We start from the raw sequence: 20,552 nt of genomic DNA, 5'->3' as shown, positions 1-20,552 counted from the left end.
TCTGAAGTCCAGTTAGATCTTTAATTAAACTGGTAAACTTGAAATAGTTCCAAAAGAGGGATTGCAGCCTGGGTTCAGTTCTTGCACCTTTTTGGGGACAGCCTTTGTTCCCTGACAAGGCACTGTTTAGTTCCATATTTAGGAAGTCTCATATTCTGAAGATACAGTTACTACCTCTGGTCACTTAAAAAAAGTAAGACAGTCGCACTTTGGCTGCAGCCTTCACTTTTGGCTCGAGAAAGACTGCTTAATAGACCAAGCAAAAAGAAAATTCTTATTTTCCAGGCAAATCTAGTGGCTTCGCATTGGGAACCAGGAAGAAAGGGATTTAATAGGGGCAAGTTGAGAGTTAAAAAAAGAAAAAAAATTAAATGAATTCCCCCTGAAGCCCCCCCCCCCCTTTTTTTTTTTTTGCAAAGAAGAATCATAAAAAGAAAGGGGAAAACAGGAAGACTATAATGGGATTTGGAGAATAAAACCTAAATTATTAGAAGATTAAAACAAAAACTAAAGAACAGAAGGTTAAAACTTACCACAGCTGCTTCTGTTCTTAAAAATGTGAAATTGTAAAGAAGAAACAGCATGCCCAGCCCCCTCTTTTACTCCTCCTCATAGCACAGTTATTCTAGCTATTTCTACCCCCAACTGGTCTTTATTTTGTGTTTCTGTTAGCTTTTAGTTTTATAAACAGATGTGCAGGTGACAAAATTAAGAAAGAAGGTTATTGACAAAGAGGAAGAAACCTGCTTGCTGGGGGGAAAACGTGCTCACCAAGAGAGGGATCTGTAAAAGCACCGCTTGAGATTTTGAAAAGCTTGAATGTCTTACCTTGACCTGATCTTCTCAAACTCAACTAATGAACAAGAAGATCACCACCTCTCATACAGTAGGCTTCAATCAGTACAGCAACCCTAACACTGTCTTTGTGGAAGAATACTGTTTTCAGTGAACTGGGTAAGAGTATCTTCATAAGATATAGCTTTGTGATACTTGTGCATCTAGAACAACCCAATTATTTAGTACGATTTTTTTTTTCCTGTTCCAGTTGCTGAGTAGAAAGCAACATGAAATTCCCAAATACAGGTGGCATCTAATTCCTCTCTCCAGGCCTACTGCAAGTGCTTCAGAGCTCCAGCCGCCTGCGCTGCTATATATATATTCTACCTGGAGCAGCGAGAAGGAGAGTGCAAACTGGCATCATGCGCTGCGTGGCAGTCGGTGAGTTTTCTGTGACTGCTATATAATGCAGATGTACAACACTGGGTTCTTAGGGTGCAGTCAGATAAACTGTCTCAGTTGCTGCAGATCTGGGATAGAAAGTTGCTGCCCCTCATGCTCTCTGGGGACTTATGGCAGCCCTCCGCCGCGAGAATTTTTGTGGTGGGAAGGGAGGAAGTTTGGAGCTGGAGGTGGTAACTTGTGGCACCAAACCATCAGTTCATTGCAATGAGCCTTTGATCTTTATCTGTAAAGGCTCTCTCAAAGCTGTGAAGAAAGAAGTTGAAAGAGGCTTGCTTATGGGGAGAAATCAATTACAGACACCTATCTGAAAGGAAGGAAGTGCAGCAAATTGTCTTCTGCTGTGTTCATGAGATATACAAGAGGAGGTGACTATAAATATTTTAGTTTTGTCATGAATGTTGATTTTTTCCTTGAAGTCTGAATAACATCCTATTCTGCTCACTTTTCAATCCTCTGTTATTCTGTCTAGAGGCAAAAAACTGTAATTGGAGCAGGTGTGTGTTTACATGATATACACAGAGGCACAGAAAGGCTAAATATTGATTATACTTTTCATCTTCATATGCCCTCTAGCTAATCTTGACAAACTAACTGTCAATCTGTCTTTTACTAGTAAGTATTAACACAGACTGACTGAATGAAAGTATGTAACATGTAAAGGCATATTATATCCTTGGCATAAATTAGTCCTAACATGAAGTTAAATAGTAAAAGGGACTTAATTTGAGGTGATTGGGAGTTCTGCAAACTGAAAGAGCCTTTCATTTTAATTTGATCTTGACTTAGCCAAGGAGCCCTTATCCTTGGCTAGGGCTCATAAGTAATATGAATAATTATTAATTATATGACTTATCTAGGCATATGCAGATTTATCAGTAGGGGTAAGACAACTGAAGCCCTGTCAGTGACACTGACTGGTGCAACTGCTCCCTCATTTTAGAGGAAGGCTGAGGTTTATTCTGAATATTTATGAGCAGTATATTAATACGAAAGACTTCACTTGTCTAAATTGTATGGATTTTTTTTTGCATAATTTTTTCCTCTGATTTAGCAGAAAATAGTAGATCTGGTTCCTCTTATCTTTCTTTATTACTTGTGGGGCCTTCACAAATGGTTTTGCATATCCAAAGACTGGTGATGGTCAGGTGCAAAATTTTTAGTATAGCCTTTTGAAATGGAAATATTTAACACAACTCTGAGGGCGTTTCAGGTATGGACACCTCTTCCCTTTTATCCAACTTGTTCTCCCATTTATCTCATAAAGGAGTGCCAAAAATGTCATCCTTATCCTTAACTGGATAACAGTCACGCTGCAAGTAGTACAAAGAAGAAAAAGAAGAATTAGCTATTATGATGTGCTAAGTGAATATTGCAGATCTTTTATGGGCACAGTAAGTTTAATCTTGTGTTCTGCAACTAACCTGCTCTGTTCTGACTCTTCTTGGTTAACTAGTCTTTTATATGCACCGATTGTCTAGATACCAGCTGATGCATTGAAAAAACAAACAAACAAAAAAACAAACCCAACCTACACAGAAGCTATATTCACAAAGCCTACTCCATTCTTCTGAAAGGCTTGCAAGCAGCAGAGGGAAACTAAATGTATGTAAATAAATGCCTCCCTGAAGGGCTAGTACTCTACAGTCCTGTAGGTTATAGCAGAGCAAGGACAGAATATTTTAGAGCAGTGTTTTTTATGCTTTACCAAAAAGAGGAAGTTTAAAGTCATTGCAGGGAAGTGAATAAAGAGAAAACTTGGTATGGACCCAGAACATTTCCATGATAAACAGTGGTAACATTACTTTTAGTCACAATTCTACTGCATTTTTGAAAGGTGAGATGACATTTGTCATTCCTGCAGGCGTGTAGGTTGAAAGCATAGCACGGTTGCATAAAGGAAATGAAGGTGAATGGAAAAGTAAGAAAACTGAGGAAAATAACACCTAAAAACGTGAGTGAATTAGACATAGAAAGAAGAAAGCTCATCTTCGATTTTGAGTTAGAATATGGTGAATTAATTTATTTTTCCTCCTGTCTACCTCTTCCACACACTTCAGATCTGGCATTTTAGTTCTGGCCACCTATTGAAGGACAACTAAAAAAAAAAAAAATCTATGTTCAATTATGTAATGGTGTGACCAAGATTTAGCCAGGTGTTTAAGCACACATCTAACTTGAACTGCCTTAAAGTTATGTACTGAAATGTTGTGGTCTTGCTAATGTAGGCACATAAGCACCAATATCAATAAATTCACTTCATGATCTGAATGCAGTCTTCATCAGTGTCTGTGTCATTGCTTGCTGCTAAAATACATTTTCTAATGTAGTGATTTTAATCCACTGAGTTCATGAACTTGGAGTAATATAAAGTGGTGTGCTTTTTCAATGGACTGGAAAACTTTGTGGGCTCAGTAGCGTGAAGGCAAGGCTCTTTGTACTAGAGAAGAGGTGGTCTTGGGCTTTTTAAAATCAACTTCTTACTCTTCTCCTTAAACCAAAAGTGCATTTATATGCATAATGGTCTGCATTTGCTCAACCAAATAGTACTCTGACAACTGAAAGAAAGAGAGTAGATCTTCTAGGTAGGGCATTAAACATTCTTATTAACCAGTTTCTACAGACAAAATAACCTCAGATATCTAATCTTCCCCAGTATTTGCAAGTCACTGATACGGGTTCCAATGGAATAGCTTTTAGGTAAGTAAGTGCTAAGACACTCTGTAAGCAAAAGATGCAAGAAATTAATAAATTCTCTCATTTTAAGATTTTTTAAAAATAAATTCACATTGCTTTTGTAGAGGCAAGATTTGTCTTAAAAAAGAAGAAAAAAACTAACTGCATGCTTGGTTCAATTCAAACTTACTCAGCAAGAACAATAATAAAGGAGAAAAAACCCAACACACTCACAACTGGACTTTCAGCATGGCTTTTAAATTGTCCTTTACAGTCTAGTACCTCTTTTTCCATTCTCTGACATGGTTTTCCTCTCTTAGGCAGTGTTTCTCTATGGGGCCACCTGAGCTGGAAGAAGATTAGAACTCTCTCTGGTTTCTCTCTAAAGGATAATGTTTTTTTTCCCCACTTTCAATCTTTTCCTTACCAATTAGCAGCTTCGGTGTAGCAACTGATTTCCTTTGCATACTTTTGCTTGTTACATAATGTTTATAGCAAAAATTGCAGATTTTGGATGTTATGTCTTCAGCACTACATTATAATTATAAATTATTAAATTTAATGCCTTTAGCTCAAATGACTTTACTGCTTGTTTAGAATCCAAAAGAGGGAGGAGTAGTGAGATGGACCAATTTTGGCACATCTGATGGGGACTAACGAACACTTTCTGTATGTGGACGATAAGTGTTTTTGCTCAACCTACAGAAGCGTCATATCCAGCATAGACTGCAGGGTGGAGGCATCGCACTAGTAGGGATCTAACAGGAGCTTGTCATAGATTTGTTTTGTTTATTTTGACTGAAGTCTAGCAAGTTTTGCTAGAACTTCAGAAGTATTTTGGTCCAAAAGTTACATGGCCGCCTTAACGGCGCCTACATGGGCTGCTATTGAAAGGGGAAATCCTGCCCTTCTCTGTCGTCTTGCTTTTGACCTCAGTGCTTGTCTATCTATGATGGCTGAGGGAACACACCCAGCTGAAAAACTAACTTCTTTTTCCTTTTGCCAGTTTGGTATCAGCAGGATCAGATCTGGCTCATCACATGGCCACGGACACCCTCCTGCCAGTGCGAGGGTGGCAATGAGCAGTTGGGCAGCAGGGAGAGTGAGGGAGTGGCAGAAAGGTTTTTTGGCAGCAGCTCAGCCTTATGCCGAATTACATTGGCCATATAACTACAGCTTCAGCAGCGCTCAGCTGCCTCTGTGCTTCTTGCACAGATGCCAGTGTCTATATTTTAAGATGTGAAGGAATCATTTAGCCATGTAATCTGACCTCTTTCATTCACAGCCCACGTCACCCAGTTACCCCTGTACTGAGCTTGAAAAATACGTGCTCATGTCTTTCTTTCATATTTTTGCCTCATGATGTGTTATTTTAATTCTTGCTAAGAAATTTACTATAGCATTTATACTGAGCTCATAAACTTGTAGCATTGCACATCTGGCTTCACTGATATCCGGAAAATAAACTTTCCAAAATGTATATATTAAGAGATTAGGAACAAAGATGCTAACAAAATTTCTAGGCTTCCTTTGCCCATCAGTCATTTAGTATGGCTGTTAAAAAACAAACTTAGTTACACGTTATATAAAGTCCTTTCACAGTCTACCAAAAATCTAAAGAGGGTTCCCTACAACCAAATGAGAAAACACTATCAGTTTTCCAGTTCTCTTGTCTGCTGAACACATAAAACTGATGACATTTGCTTTCTAAAAGTGATATTTACTTATCTGTCATAGTGTAACATGCTTTAGCGTACTTAGAATAGAAAGGACGTTATATAAAACTAAATATCTATCCTCTAATACAATAATCACCTACAACGACAGAAAGTATAAGCAAAAACTATATAACGAGCCCATATATTCTTTCTTTTCTAGTGGTCAGGGTCTTATAAATCATCTGCAGAAGTGAAGAGGGGTAAAAATGGCTTTCAACTGATTCATGCAGTCGGATTCTTACCTATAACAGAAATAGTTTTGAGGCATTTCCGTTAGATATGTGAAATAGTGGGTCACAAATTTCCCTAACAACAGTGTGCACCAAGTAATCTTATTAGAAGATTTACGTATGAAATTTGTTTTTAATGAAGAGGGCAGAATGGCAGACAGTGATAGAATTTGGTCCTGACAGGATGAGGTAGTCAGGGAGAAGGATGAGAGTGAGGAAAAAAACGGTCAGAGGAACTGTTGTTATGAAATGCTTGTGCAGAGAGAACACACTGGGGGTGTAAGAGGAGGTTCTCACAGTTGTAGTTTGGGAAGTTTGGAATGGAATGAGATAAGTGCGAAGTCCAGAGATGAGACAGATTAATGAACTGATTAAACTGACAGAAAGCTAGAGGAAACAGATTGTACAGCTTCATCATTTAATCACAACTCCATGTTTTGTGTGGCAAGCTGGACCTAAAAACCCCATAGGAGGAACCCGTATTTGTACTCATCAGCATGGCAAATTTGGCTGGGGACCTCCTTTTCCCCATCCCTGCGTTCCTTTACGCGTTCCTTTTCAATGCATAAAGACTATACCAGCAGCACCATGATTTAATGTGACTTTACATTCAGCTCTCATTTTTGGGGGATTAAAATGGCTGGTGTGCCACAGTAGCTGCTGTTGGGACACAATATTACTGTGCAGTGGACAGTTGTTAGGAGAAGCTGGAAGCTGGGGTGAACGGGTGCTGGAGGTGGGAACCCAGTGGTTGAAGGCCCAGAGGACATTCATTGCCCTTGCTGCCTTTGGGCTTCAGGCTGGAGGCAGCTGAGGCTTTTGCTAGAAAACAGAGCAGGTAGAAGAGCAGAAGCAAAGGGGCCGTGACTTGTGCAGAAGAGGCAGTGATGAACAACTAGACGGGGTCATGCTAATAAGTTGTTAACGGGGAATGTTTCCTCTGATTTGGGCCCTCAGACCACTGAGCAGCACAGAATTAATTGTGTGCATTTGCATATCCTTTCCTCTGAAGGCTATAAGTAAAAGGGGGAAAATGTTAACGTTGGATATGGATTCAGGTGTGTGATTCTATAGTGGGGGGCATTCTCTAATTTACTTTGGCACTTAAGTTTCTTTCCTATCTATGTTTATTTTTGTTCTTTTGTCTTGTTCATTGCCGAGTTTTCACTCTGATTCTGAAATACAGTGTGTTAAAAATTTAGTTTAAAAAACTAGATTAAGTTGCTGCTATTTACTATTAACAGGAAAAAAATAGTAAGTATTTTTATTACACTAATCTTACAATGCAAAATTAATGTTCAATTATTCCCAATTCATTTTCTCCAAGAGGAAGTATTGCCTATGGTAAAATATCCTGTACACAGAAGTCATCAATTTACAGTTAAATAAACTCATTTCTGCTTATACGCTTTCATGAGGAATACCTTTGTAAAACAGAGGGGCAAAACTATAGGCTAATAATTTGATTGAAATGCAGTTGATGTTGAAAGTCAAAGAACTCTTAGACCTAGTTTCCACTCTAAAGTTTTGTCATCAAAGTTATATTGGCTAAACTTAGAGGGGGGCTATATAGCCAAAGTGCCCTAGAGTAGGTATAAGAAGAACGGACCTAATAGTTACAGTCAGGCTATCTGTATTAGCAGAAAATCAGTGAGGACCATAAATACCTTAAAATTTGTCAGCTAGATGTCTCTCAATCAGGCCTTAGGGAAACTCTTCTTGATTCTAACAGAATTAGGATTTAAACCTTCCTGTTTAGCAGGGGATATTAAAACAAAAGGATTGGCTTTGTACTGCAAATAAGCTCACAGGCTGGGCCAGCTTTAGAAAAAAAAAGGCAGTAGCTTTTCATAGATTTGGGAGTTATGGATGGAGGCAGTGATTTTAAGGCTTTTTTGGGAAAAAAAATTGCAACAAGTTAATGAAGTCATCTGAAGAGAACATGAAACCATGCTCTTTAGAGTTGGAAAAGCAACCTGTTTGTAATCTGGAAGTTGTCATCTTATATGACCTTAGAGAAATGAAAGCTTGTGGTAAACTTCTGGTTCATGCCATGGTTCGTCTGTCCCTGCAGTGGTGATGGTAATGATGCCTTTGAAAATGGATTTGTGATACACAGCTGAAAACAACTAAGAGCAAAGGGTCATTATTAAGGTTTGTGGTCATAATAAAAAAATGCAGTAAGTCTGAAGAGATGTTACAAGAGTCATATACAGCAGCTGGAAATTATTTAAAAAGGAGGAATCATAGCATCTTAGTTTAAGGAAGTTGAACCACAAAAGATTCTGCAAGTTTGGTGCTATATCTTTTGAGTTGCTAACTTCATGTTACCTTTGCCAACTCTCATCCTGGATTACGAGTGCATCTATTTATGTATACATTTGTCTGAAGCATAAAATTATTTTCTGAAAGTTCAGGCTGAAATCAAGGCACACCAAAGCCTGCCATGTTAGCATGGCTATTGCTCGTGTATTTCACTCCCCACTTTAAAACACTATTCTTTAAGAAGTACCTGCAAATACTTTGTATGCACGACATAGGTTAACCTGTCTCCTAATAAATTGGCCTAGGAATTCATGCTTTCCTGACTACTTGGAAGCAATCAGAATACATAGTGTATTTGGAGGGAATATTTGCCTAATGCTGTGCATACTTTATCACACTACCTAAAAATAATCCTGGAATTCCATAAAGTCCCAGCATTCCTGTCTGATATTCAAGTTAATTGGGTGACTTAATTGCAACTGCAAACAATGTCCATAACCACAACATGGTAGTTAAAGAGGCACATAAGACCGCTTTTAGTTCTTATTTTTGAGATAAATGAAGGAGTTGAATATGTTAAAAATTCAGATCTGATACAAGACTTGCTAATGCAACGAAAAGCTAGGTCTGATAGATTCAAATATACCCACAGAGAATAGAGAGAAAGATTGATATGAGATTATCAAAACCACATAATAGCTAGCTTATCAGATCTACACTTGGAGGGGGGAAATCAAAAGCTGTAGGCTCAGACACCAACTCAACAGCAATGCTAGTCTTTAGAGAAATACTTGAACTAGAATTATGCCAAGTGAAATTTTGTTTTGTACGAATACATCTTAGCTTATGGAGAAAGTTAGATTCTAATGTAATCTTTTCATGCACATAATACTCAGTACAAACTCTGAACCAGCTAGGCATCTCCCATACACATAGGGGCTATACTATGAAATCAACAAGCCGCATGGCATAAGCGGACATACGATTATTTCAAAGAGTGAAGCAACGGCTGCTACCATGTTAGGCTGGTCTCTTGCTGTACTTGCACATCTCTTCTAAATTTATACTCTCAATGTGTACTCATAGAGCGTTCTGCCATATGTTATTAAAATCCTGATATTGTAGTAAGACCATGTAGCCAAATATCCAGAATCTCTGTCTAATAAGGTATTCAGACATGTTCAACTTAAAGCATGCATACAGCTCCACTGTGTGCAATGAGAACACTCACAAATTGGAGCAATAAGCGTTTTTCGTATGTTCCTTGCAGAACCATGGTGAGCTGGCTGTAAGAAGCAGCGAAAAAGTAGCCTTTGATACTTGAAGATAATAGAGCAAAGTAGAGCTACCTCCTTCTCTTCCTTATTTTGCAACAATGTTAAAACTTCAACCAAGATAAAGTGTCAGCCCATGTAAAGATGCAGCAGGGATGCAGCGGCATCCCTTTCCAATTTAGGGGTTTGGAATCAGTACACAAACAAGTTGCAGACCGTTATAACCCTGGCCTATCAAACCTCCTCTAAGTATCTGCAAGTGATCCTGTTTTAACTACTTGCACCGGCGCATCAGCTGCATCCTGGCTTCCATTTTAATCACAGGAGGGTGGGTGTTTTATTTCTTTATATATCAGTAACTGCCTTGATGGCATCAAGTTTTCCATCACATCACTTGCTTATCATCTTGAGATAACTAGTTTATACTAACACTGAGGCTTGTCACCATTTAGAAATTATAAGGTGATAACATTAGAGGCAGTATATGCTTTCCCAGTGTGTCCCCTATCCATTGATCCTTGCAGAGAGTCCTTCCCAGGGATGTGGGATGCAGTCCACCTAGCTTTGTTCAGTAGGTCATGCTGGGGAATAGCAGGGCCGTTGCAGCTTTTCAGGTTCCCCCTCCTATCCCCCAATATTTCAACATCATTGAAAGGGTAGATGTCAAGAAAAGCTGTTCCAAGCTTTACAAGGGAATATTTTGATTTCCATGAAAGCTTCTGGGGAGAGGGAAGGAAGCTGAGAAAGGTTTATAAATTGGTGGTGAGTGTTTACATATGGGTTATTTTAGAAGATTTGTTTTTCAGTATTTTCTTCTTTTTTGGGGGGGGGGGGGGGTGAGGGGAGTTCCTATTTCACCGTAATCTGCAATGAGACTTCTTTTCAACATTAAAAAATAAAAGTCATATGTTGAAAAAGCCTTGGGGTGCCAATTCCAGTACACGTGTCACACTAAAAATACTTCAGTAATGGTCAGCTTCTGCTTTTTGTCTCAAACACTGTATTTAAAATTGTTCTCCTTCACTTGGGAAGATTTCCCGTTTTCCTGTTTCCTACATTGTATCAGTTCTTTTGAAGACTGGGAAATATTAAAGAACTTAGCAGGTGCCTAAAGAACTTAGGAAAGGCACCTTCACAGGACACCAACCTGTGGTTGGTGTGGTTAAACCATTAAGCAATTAATTCAGTCTTTTACGTATGGTTCATTCCCCGTAGCAAGTCAAAGATTTTCACCTTAAGCCTTTGAAAACAGGCATGTGCCCACTCTTTTACTTTTCCCTGCAGGAGAAGCAGGGACACACTTTGCTTTGAAACCTGCTGCATCTGACCATTCGCTGCAGGCCCGGATTTATCTTTGTGCACTTCCCTGTGCCGCCCGGTGAGCCGGTAGCAGCTCTGTTTTACACGAAAACTTGTGCCAAGTCCCTCGCGCGTCGCAACCTCCCGGTCCTGCCCCACGGCGCTGCCGAAAACGGGCTCAGGGAGAGCTCGTCCCCTCGCCGTGACCCTTCCCGGCCCGCCGGGCTCAGCCGGGCCGGCGAGAGCCGGCAGCAGGTTGCCCCGCCGCCGCCCTGCCCGGCCCGGCCCCGCCGCCACCTACCTGAGCTTCTCCCCGGCCGGCACGGCCAGCTTGTTCAGCTTGTCCATGCTCCGCGCTGCCGGCCCCGCCGCTCGCCGCCGGCTGCCCCGGCCCCTCTCCGCCCCCTCGGCCGGCCCGACCCGCTCCGCGCCACCTGCCGCCGCTTCCTGCCGCTGCCCGGCTGCAGGCAGGTGGCCGGGCGGGGAAACGCACGGCACGGCACGGCACGGCACGGCACGGCACGGCACGGCACGGCACGGCACGGCACGGCACGGCACGGCACGGCACGGCACGGCACGGCACGGCACGGCACGGCACCCCCTCCTGCTGCTGCTGCTGCTGCCGGCGCGGCGGCCCCGTCTCCGCAAATAAAGCCTCCGGCGGCGTTACATCGAGGGCGCTGCAGCTGCCGCCGCGGGGCTGTCGCAGCCTCGCTCGTTCCCCCCGGCGCCGGCAGAGGAGGGACCCGGTGCTCCAGTCCGGCCCGGCCCGGCCCGGCCCCTCGCGGCGCGGGGGCGGCGGCGGCGGAGCCGGCGGCCCGGGAGCGGAGGTTACTTTTTTCGCAATGGAAAAGCAGAGCCTCGTCAAACCGTTCAGACACCCCCCTCCGCTCCCTCCTGTAAAGCCCTCCGAGGGCTGTAGGGGAGCCCTTGAGAGAAGGTGTGCCTGCAGGACCGATACTCCCCGGCTGTACACAGCTAAACCTCAGCGGGCTGTGGCAGGGCCCGGTAGCCCACGGCCAGCCCAGGTAGCCAGCCGGGTGCGCACGGTGGCTCTGCACCCTGCACCCTGGGCTGCCGCTCTGCTGCTCCCCACTCCTTGGCGCTGCCCCAGTTAGGATGTGCCAGCTCGCAACACACTGCCGTGGGCACTTCGCCCTTCCCAAAAGGTCTCCAGCAAAAATAGAGAAAACTGCCCCACTGTCCCCATCCTTTTGAATGTCACTGTCAGAAACAAATATTTCCTCCCCCTCTGAAACTAAGGCAGGAGCAAACCCTGATCCAGCCTAGGCAAGGCCGTTCTCACCCAAGATGCAGCTAGCTGAAGGGTGTTTGGTGGCTCACGTGTCTGAGCCTGGGATTTCTGTATAGTCTGGGGCTCAGCCATTTGTTCCTTTTTCAGGCTGATCTCTGCAGGCAGCTGGTTGTTTCCGAGGGGTGCATAAGCAGGTATTAATGTTTGGTCTTTATCCTGAAGTGCAGATTAACGGGCTTTTTGAATTCTGTGGCTTTTGCTGTCTCTCTCTCCTTTCTGTATTTTTGACTTGTCTGTGGTGGCTTAGTTTATAAGCTAAGGCTACTCTAGGCAGGAAATCTACTCTTTCTTTCATTTTTATTTTTATTTTTACTTTTTATAAATGTGTATCTGAATCATAATAACACTTCGACAAGTGCAATATGTTTTGAGGACATCAGGAGGTATTTCTTGGGGAGATTCTCCAGCCACTTAGGCTAGATATCCACCTGGAAGTGTTTCTTCCCTAGATGGTACTGATCATAATTGTTTCTTTATGAAAATTTAGTGGCAAAACACACTTTTCTGATTAGTGCAGAAGACTGTCAAGTGGGAAGAAAGAGAGGATGCCACAAGATTTGTTTCTTTAATAACAGTATTGCTCTGCTTTTGGCATTGCTAACAATTTTTGTCTCTGAGCTTTCAACATGCACGTCACTGGGTATTTGCATACAGCTTTTCTCTAGGGACGGCCGGTATTGAACAAACCGTACTGTCTGGGGTGTCTAACACAGTTCTTGGGCTGTAAGGAATGACATAATAATATCATGTACTACACGCATTTCTGGAATTCCACCTTGCATTATGTCTGGTTACGAACTGGACACCTTTGCAAGTTTATTCTATAAAAGGTATTTTGAAAATTAAAGTTGCACTCTTGCCATGTGAAGAAGTAGGTGTAAATAATTTGCAGTGTCACTTTACTTTTTGCTTGCATAATCTTCTAGCCATATCTAAATTTATACCAGAATTTGCGATTTGCTCAGCAGACCCATACAATGATTTCTCTTGCACAACAACTGGCTCTTGCCTGACTAGCAGAGAAATCCCAAACTGTTTCCCTTGGAGATCTTTGGTGGCAGCCTGTCATGCCCACTGCGTACTGCTTTCACCTTGTTTGCCGCTGACTCAACAATTTACAGGTTTTAATGCTCAGCAGTGCCTGGTGCGGGGGGCTTTCACCCTGGTCTGCAGAGCGCTGCCACGCCAGAGCGCTCTGCTCCCGGGAAGGCGTCCCTGCAGACGCCCTGTTCTCGGGGCAGTCCCTGAGGCTGGACTTGGCCTGGCTCGCTGCTTGGTAGCAGCGCAGCTTCAGCCGGCTCCCTCCTCGCTGCGCATCGCGGAGCCCACTGATCTGCTGGCTCGAGCGTCTGTATAGCTGCGCAGGGAAATGGACTGGGAAGGGAATCCACTACAAATGGCCTAGCACAAAGTAACCAAAAGTAACAAAAAGGGAAGTTTCAACTTGGAAGGGATTTGGTTTAGTGCACAGATGTTTGTAAGAGCGCAGCACTGGGGGTGGGAGGAATAGGGTGTGCGTCTGCTTACACTGGTGCTGCTGCCAAAAGGTCACCGCTGAGAAAGTTCCCATTGTGCAAGGCTTGCTCCTGAGATTTTGTGGCACTGGCCACAAGGCCTTTCACTGGTCATCTCTCAACCTGCTTGTTTCTTCCATGCGCACATGTGGCCCAACACACAGTCCTTCCTCGCTTTAATATCCACTAGCATCTTGTAGCAAAAAAACCTTTTCCTGCTATTCCTGCAAGGCTTGTTTTTACCTGATGCTGGAAAGCTGTACAGGGAGAGGAAGTAAGTACTTGTCCTCACGGCTTACCTGCTCTGAATGCTTACACAGAGTTCATCTTATCTCCCCTTATTTCCACCCCCATCGAGACACTCTGATTCTTTTTTGGAGGGAAAAAGAGGCCTGGCCTAGAATTAGCAGAGGTCACTAGTACAGGGTTTGGCTGTCTTTGCTCATGCAGAGCGTAGGCAAAGATTAAGTCAGCCTCTTCCTCCCCAGGAAGAATAGCACATGCAGGGCCCAGTGTCCCCTAGTTATCTTAGCTATAAAGAGAGTTGACAGAGCATGACAGAGCGTTTTTCCTGCCCACTTAACATATACTATGACTGGGAAACTAGTGGAGTCAAGCACAGGGTATCTAACTCCTGAAATTAAGAGAAGGAACCCTCCATATCCTAAACCAGATGATGTCAACCAAAGCTTTTCTGGTTATGATCCCACAGTGAAATACCTCCTCTTCCCCAATTTAAATGTGTGCTTGCATCTGGAGCATTTGGATCTAAACAGTGTAGTCTCATCAAAAAAAGACTACAGCCTGCTTAATGCTTTCTGTTCTGCCTCCAAATCTGCATACATAGCCATCTATCCCAGTATTGACCAAGCTAATCCGGGTAGGACAAGATAGGACAACCACTGGAGAAAAGCCTTAAATAAAGAACGCACCCAAATCCCTCCAAATGGCCTGAGGCCATTTTCCTGCTACTTTTCCTAGCAGATGGTTTCAGAATCAATCTGGCACGCATTGGGATTGATCCTGTCTGTGGTCAAGAGGTTTTTATAAAGTCCAAAATTGGTCTGTAAAAGCCTTTACTCAAACCATATGTGAGGAGAGCACAAAGGTAAGTCATGCTGGTCATCCGGCTGATGTACTGACCCGGAGTGACTCGAGGTAGAAAGGGGGCAGCTGCAGTTTCTGGGGAGAAGGAGCCCTGCAGACCAGCGAAAGTGCAGGAAGGGTGAAAGGATTTCCTCTCTCTTCGCCTTGATCCCATAAATCATGCGTCTCGGGTCCTGGGCAGAAGAGATGGGGCAGGGCATCACTAAGCTCAGCTCCAGGAAATGGCCTTCCTTCCTCTTTAGGAGGACTGGGACAGTCTGGAGGCGGTTATAATGTCATCCTATTTTTGTAATTGTTGTCATCCCAGCAACTGCCCCTCTTTGACTTCATGTGCTCATTTGGAGAATAGCAAAGAGGAACTGGGATCCAGTTTACTGAGTGGGCGGCATCTTGGCTGCAACCTTGGTTCAAGTGAAACTGTCTTTCCCGGCCAAGAGCACTGCTCCTGATGGGGGGGGGGGGATTTGTTTCGAGGAATTGTCACCTGTGCCACCCCCATGCACCCTCGCATGTCTGGGTACGGCAAGGCAGCGGAGGAGGCACAGCAGCCAGCCTGCAAGCGCAGCTGCTTGCTGAGCCCTGGTGCAGCAGTTGGGGCAGCCCGCACTGCCGAGCGGAGGGGAGGGCGGCCAGTCCCGGGGAGAGCAGCCCCTGCTATGGCCTGGCAGGTATCTGCAGTGTTGGAGCAACCATCCTGGGCACCAAGGGGACGTGTTGTTGGCCAGCATGTGGGGGCTGGCATGTCACACAAGGCCCAGGGGAATATATTTTCATGCCCTGAGTGAGGCTTTGTGCAGGGGAGTTCCTGCAGTACCGGTACCAGTGATGCTTGAATAGAGCCTCATCATTCAAGCTCATTACCTAAACAGTATTTTCTTGTCTAACCTTTTAAGAATCATGTGGAATCTGCTGTTTTTCATGATTAGGTGGGTACCTGGTAGCTTTATTTTCCTGTATGTGGCTATGAAAGGTACAGGATAAATTCCTGGTCCCATTGCCTAATGCAGGTGATGCGGGGCTTGCCAGTTTGACCAGGATTGTTCACAGAGTGTTCATGCTTTTTGATTTTTGCTGCTCAAAATGCCATTGACATTTTTGTCCTTCTTAATACTTTGACAGATTATCTAAATGCTACTGAGTTTTGCAACACCATTTCCTCATCACTGCACATGCTGTGGCTTAGTCTGGATTTGTTTCCCCGACCATCTCCCAGTATGTCTACGTAATTCTCCTCTTATGCTCATAAATAAAATGATTTTGAAAAGGTTTTTCTTTATCTTACATCTTCAGAAACTAAAATTATTTTTACCCCTCTGCTATTATCTGCCGTTTATTTCCCACTGGCTCATTCCTTGTACATGCTTCCTCACTCTGGTGACTTGGTCTGTTTTCTATTTGAGAAAGGCTTGCTCAAAACAGCTCTCCGTGCAAGGGACTCTATCTGAGGCTGTTTGTATCTTACCTTCATTAGGTCAAAATTTGTTGTGAATTATTGCCAAGTATTTCCAGTTTACCGAGGGCTCCAGTTTTCTATACCGTATTGTTAAGATCATTTACGATTTGACTTTGCTTCCCTTAGTAAATAGACAGCTCTTGTAACAAAGAAATAAGATATCAGAAGACTTGTCTGAAGCGATTTAGTCCTTGGTAAATGGTGTCCCTAGATCAGAACAAGTATCTTCATACAGAGGCATCGTGATAGAGAAACCATTAGGCCAATTCCAGAATTTGATTACTATCAGTGATGAGTCTGATGTTTTTTCTCGACTACAGATTTCTGCCTGACTCCTTTGATTGCTTCTTTTTCCAGTGAAATTAATGCTGTGTAGTTTGCTACCTTGCAGTGTATTGTTTGTGTGATGATTTGCGGTTTGTCAGGGATTCCTGCTGAAGCTACTAGTATTACTAATGTCCACATTACAATGTTAAATATTACATAAAATATCAGTAGTACATATCTTCCTTTTAAATCCACACACTTTAATGTTAGTGGCTTTTTATGGAGATCATTCATGTCACAGTTTTAATGTGGATTACAGATTTGAGCTATGTTCATTCTAGGGAACCTGGGAGATGTCTGAGCTCCTGCTCCGGGTCTGCAGCGTCTGCAGCCCCAGCCGCATCCCAGCGATGTAACGGGGAGGCTCAGTGGTGCATCAGCATCGACCCAGAGCCTCCTCTGCCGACAGCAGATATTGTGATAAATCCCAGCCGGTACATAGAGGCAGCCTTGGCTTTCGGTTGTCTTTTCTGAACATTTACGACTTTGCACAGCTACAACAAAAAGCTGAGAATTGTAAACTGTATCATGTAGCACAAAAACTTAGCAATGAGGAGGTGGATAAAAAGAACTGCAAATGGATTAATTTAAAACATTATCCATTTACACTAGATCTTTTCAATGTTTTATTTTTAATGCTTTGAGGAGACAGTGCTGCATCAAAGAACCTCAATGAACTATGCATGACTATTTCAAGAGGAAGCTATTTTTTACAGATGCTCATAGATACAGTCTAGTACCTTCAATATACATAAAACAACTGAGAAACTTGATTTGAAGTAAGCAATCACTTTGATGACAAGGTTTCAATTTTATTTATGATATGACCATATAGGGCTTGCTTTTTCTCTCAGTCATGCTAGAAAACCCAATTCTGAACCTTTATCATTTACTAAAGTTTTTTCTTCAACACTAACAGAGAAGATTGTGCCAAAAAATGTTTTCAGAAATACTCAAGAGTGAAGAATGCAACTGTTCTTTATAGCAAAGAATTCTTGAAACAGGTTTCATGTAAAACCTGTCTTGCTGAGTATAGCTGAGATAGCGTATTTACTCATTTTGACTTCTCCATTTCTGGGGAAATTGGGAAAATAGAAGATGAACATTTTACTTTTTAAAGGACAACTTCATGAGCTTTTGCTTGGCTTTTCCTTCCAAGTCATGACAAAAGAGCAGAAAATCAGCTTTCCTGAGTAATACCTAAAATGATCGAAAATTAACTTCAAAATATCTGTCTGTTCTTACTGTCTTGAGGTCATGGTATTTCACCTAACTCAGAGATACTTCTCTCTAGCTGTCTCTACATGCAGTCTTAATTCTCTCTCTCTCTCAGACTCCAATAATTGCTTCAAAAAGGTTTTTATTCATATGTAAAGGTCTCCAAAATTTGAATCTACTGCTTGAGTTCTGGCTTTCTGCCACCACAAGGGTAGCGCTGAAGGTGAGAGCTCTAGCCACTGAAAGTGTGTAAGGTGGATGTAAATGTAGCAAGTCAATAGGAGGAATTTGGCTTGATCAGTCTGTGTTCACATGAAAGCCAGAAAATAGTTGCTACAGTTCTGTTTCTCAAGGCTGTGAAAGTTAAGTGTTTGAAAATAACAAGAAAATGATACCACCTGAATCTGAAACAATATCGCAGGCCTTAATTTTTGCTAAAGTCTGTTATTTTAAAATATTTTCTGTATATTTGATCTCTCCTGCTTTCAGAGTATCCTCAGGAAGACATGTCAGCGATATGCCGTGGCGATGAAGAGAGGAGGGGAAATGGATTGTTAACACGAGACTGTCACATGCTGCCAGGATGGGTTTATGCATGGCAATATGGGTCTGAATGCAAATTTGTGGTACTTGATGCCATGCCAAAAGACAGCTCGAACTCAATTGTTTCAAACTATGTCAATTTAGACATGGTTTTGTTTCCCCTCTACTTCTATTTCAGTTGATGCACTGCCTACTTAACTTACCGCTCAATGTCTCTTAACTGGTATTTGGAAACCGTGAGTTTATGGAACCTCATGACATTCTATGTATTTATTGCTCACTGATTGCTATAAACAGGCAAAACACAGCTGTATTTGTTTTTTTAAAATAACACGTCTCTCTCTTTTTTTTTTTCCAGGCATATCTCTTAGACTCTCGTCAACTAGTCCATTTGAACGGATCTTTCCATTTTCTGGATGCATATAAGCTGTTTTAAACTAGAAAATACTGCTTCTTGTACAGAAAAAGTTACACGTGGGCACTCAGTTGTGTCTCAGCAGATGAGAGGAAGGTACTCTGTTATTGCCTGTTGTGTGGTAGATATTTTAAAGTAATACTCATTTTCAGACATTTTAGTCTCATCATTGAGACCTGCCAACTAGCTTAATACCACAGTGTTAATCTTGGAAGGCTCCTAGCAACTGCTCTAGAAATCTTAAAGCTTTAGTTTGTTATCACTTCAGGCACTAAATATCTTATTCAAAGTTGTTTAAATGGTGATAGGAGTAGACAGAAGATGCATTTGAAAAGACAACTCTGGGTTTAATTGAACGGTATTTAGATTCATCTCTAGCTCACTGGAGGAAACAGGCAGTAACTGCAGGCAGGAAACTAAGCTATGGGGTAGGCAGAGATGTGAAAGCAGCAAATTTAGTAGGATTTTCTCATGAAACGGCTTCTGAACAAACTCATTTTAGCACCTGCACAGAGAATGTGTTTCCCTGGGGACAAACCCACTGTGTAAGAAGCTGCACTTCTGCTTTTCAGTTTTACTGTCATCTCTTCCACATGCACACAGAAACACAAAATTTGCTCCTTCAGACAGCGTAACTATTTAATGCTTATGCTGAAAGTGTTTGAGGCCAGACTGTCTTGGAGGCAGTGATCTGTGTTGCAGCCAGAAGACGGCTACTGGGGAGAAACCTGGCTGCTGCGCTACTCTGAAGGGCAGTGCTGCTACTCGGTTTGCAAGTCTTGTCCCCTTCCAGCAGGAAAGAGGGACCGTAACACAGAGATTCATAACTGGCCAGCTTTAATCTAGCTAGCAATCAAACCAAGAAAAGTGAAGGCACAGTGGCATGGGCTTCTTTGCAGACTGGCAAGCCAATCCGCTTTCTAACATTTCTCTGGGGCTTGTGCACCTTCGGCCCCTATTGCCAGAGCCCACTAAAAAGGCTTCGTGGAAGTGCTTAGGAGAGTGTGTTATCTGGCCCTGGCGCTGAGAGTAAGACTTGCACAGGCACGGAGGAGGATGTGGGAGGAGAAAGTGTTTTATGTCCTTCCTTTCTGTGTGTGCCTACTCAAGCATCAGTCAGAATGTAGACATACATATTTAATGGTCTAAACAGGGTTGTATCTGCTGACAAAATCGCTGTGTATCCTCTCACTGAAAAAGATTGCACAAGGTTTCCAAACTTCAAAATGGAAGGGTGGTCCTAAAATGGGGTTATTTCTGTGTAGCGCCAATACTGTTCACATGTGTCATGGTGCTGTCAGCACCTGGAAGCAGCCAGAAAACCAACAGCAGTTAAAGCACGTCCCTCCTGCACTGGTCTGTAATACAGCCAAGGAAAATGGTTAGTATAGCTTTTCCCTAGAATGACTTGGCAATCTGCACTGCTTCAGTGACCATAATAAATCCTGTCTGAGCATGCTTAGGGACAGGAAAACTACTTTTATCTGTAGTCTTTCTTACTTTCAGGTGTTTCTGCCTTCTTCAGCCTGTGCTGTTCTGTTTCTTGGATAACGGGAATTGCCTGACCCTGTGTTCTGGGAGCAGGACTATCGCTGCAGACAAGCTCCAAAGGTCCTTTCTCACCTAAAAGTGTAGTGGATTTGAAATATTGCCTTCAAAAACGGTGAAGTGACCAGGGAGATAAGGGAATTTTGAAAGAAAAAAGACATCATTAAAATTGTAAGTAGCAAACCACTATGTGAAATAATAACACAAGTTTAATAACTGAAAGTCCCATATCGATGTGGCTATGGCATAAAATAAATACATGTAATAAATCCTGTGGAGAAAAATAACTCACACTTAAAACTATAGCCATGAAATTTGTCTATTATCTCAGGCTGCAAACGCTGTGAATTGTTGCAAATATTATGTACAGTTGCTAACTTTAATTGCATTAAGACCACAAAACTGTACCAA

At 42.5% G+C, this 20,552-nt stretch overlaps 1 protein-coding gene and 1 long non-coding RNA gene across 16 annotated transcripts in view; one reads left to right on the top strand and one right to left on the bottom strand.

Moving 5' to 3' along the window:
* The window catches only part of LOC138067800 (uncharacterized), a 51,041-nt gene extending 40,054 nt beyond the window's left edge, over window positions 1-10,987 (top strand). The window contains exon 4 of the long non-coding RNA XR_011142143.1: window positions 673-10,987. This is a non-coding gene — a long non-coding RNA (uncharacterized lncRNA). The remainder of the gene's footprint in view (window positions 1-672) is intronic.
* Window positions 1-20,552, bottom strand: part of BLNK (B cell linker) — a 103,042-nt gene that overhangs the window by 37,643 nt on the left and 44,847 nt on the right. For 2 of the 15 annotated variants that reach the window (XM_068949990.1, XM_068949992.1), the window contains exon 1: window positions 11,003-11,157. The exons of 11 other annotated variants lie outside the window; for them this stretch is intronic. In XM_068949990.1, coding sequence (XP_068806091.1) covers window positions 11,003-11,049 — 47 coding nt within the window. In that variant the 5' untranslated portion in view covers window positions 11,050-11,157. Of the gene's footprint in view, window positions 1-11,002; window positions 11,362-20,552 lie in introns of those variants that run through there. 2 more of the 15 variants (XM_068949993.1, XM_068949989.1) reach the window with 2 other exon arrangements.

This window comes from Struthio camelus, chromosome 7, assembly GCF_040807025.1.
Source record: "Struthio camelus isolate bStrCam1 chromosome 7, bStrCam1.hap1, whole genome shotgun sequence".
NCBI classification, from domain to species: Eukaryota; Metazoa; Chordata; class Aves; order Struthioniformes; family Struthionidae; genus Struthio; species Struthio camelus.
Note: the sequence above shows the minus strand (reverse complement) of the source record. Positions and strands in the feature narration are given on the sequence as shown.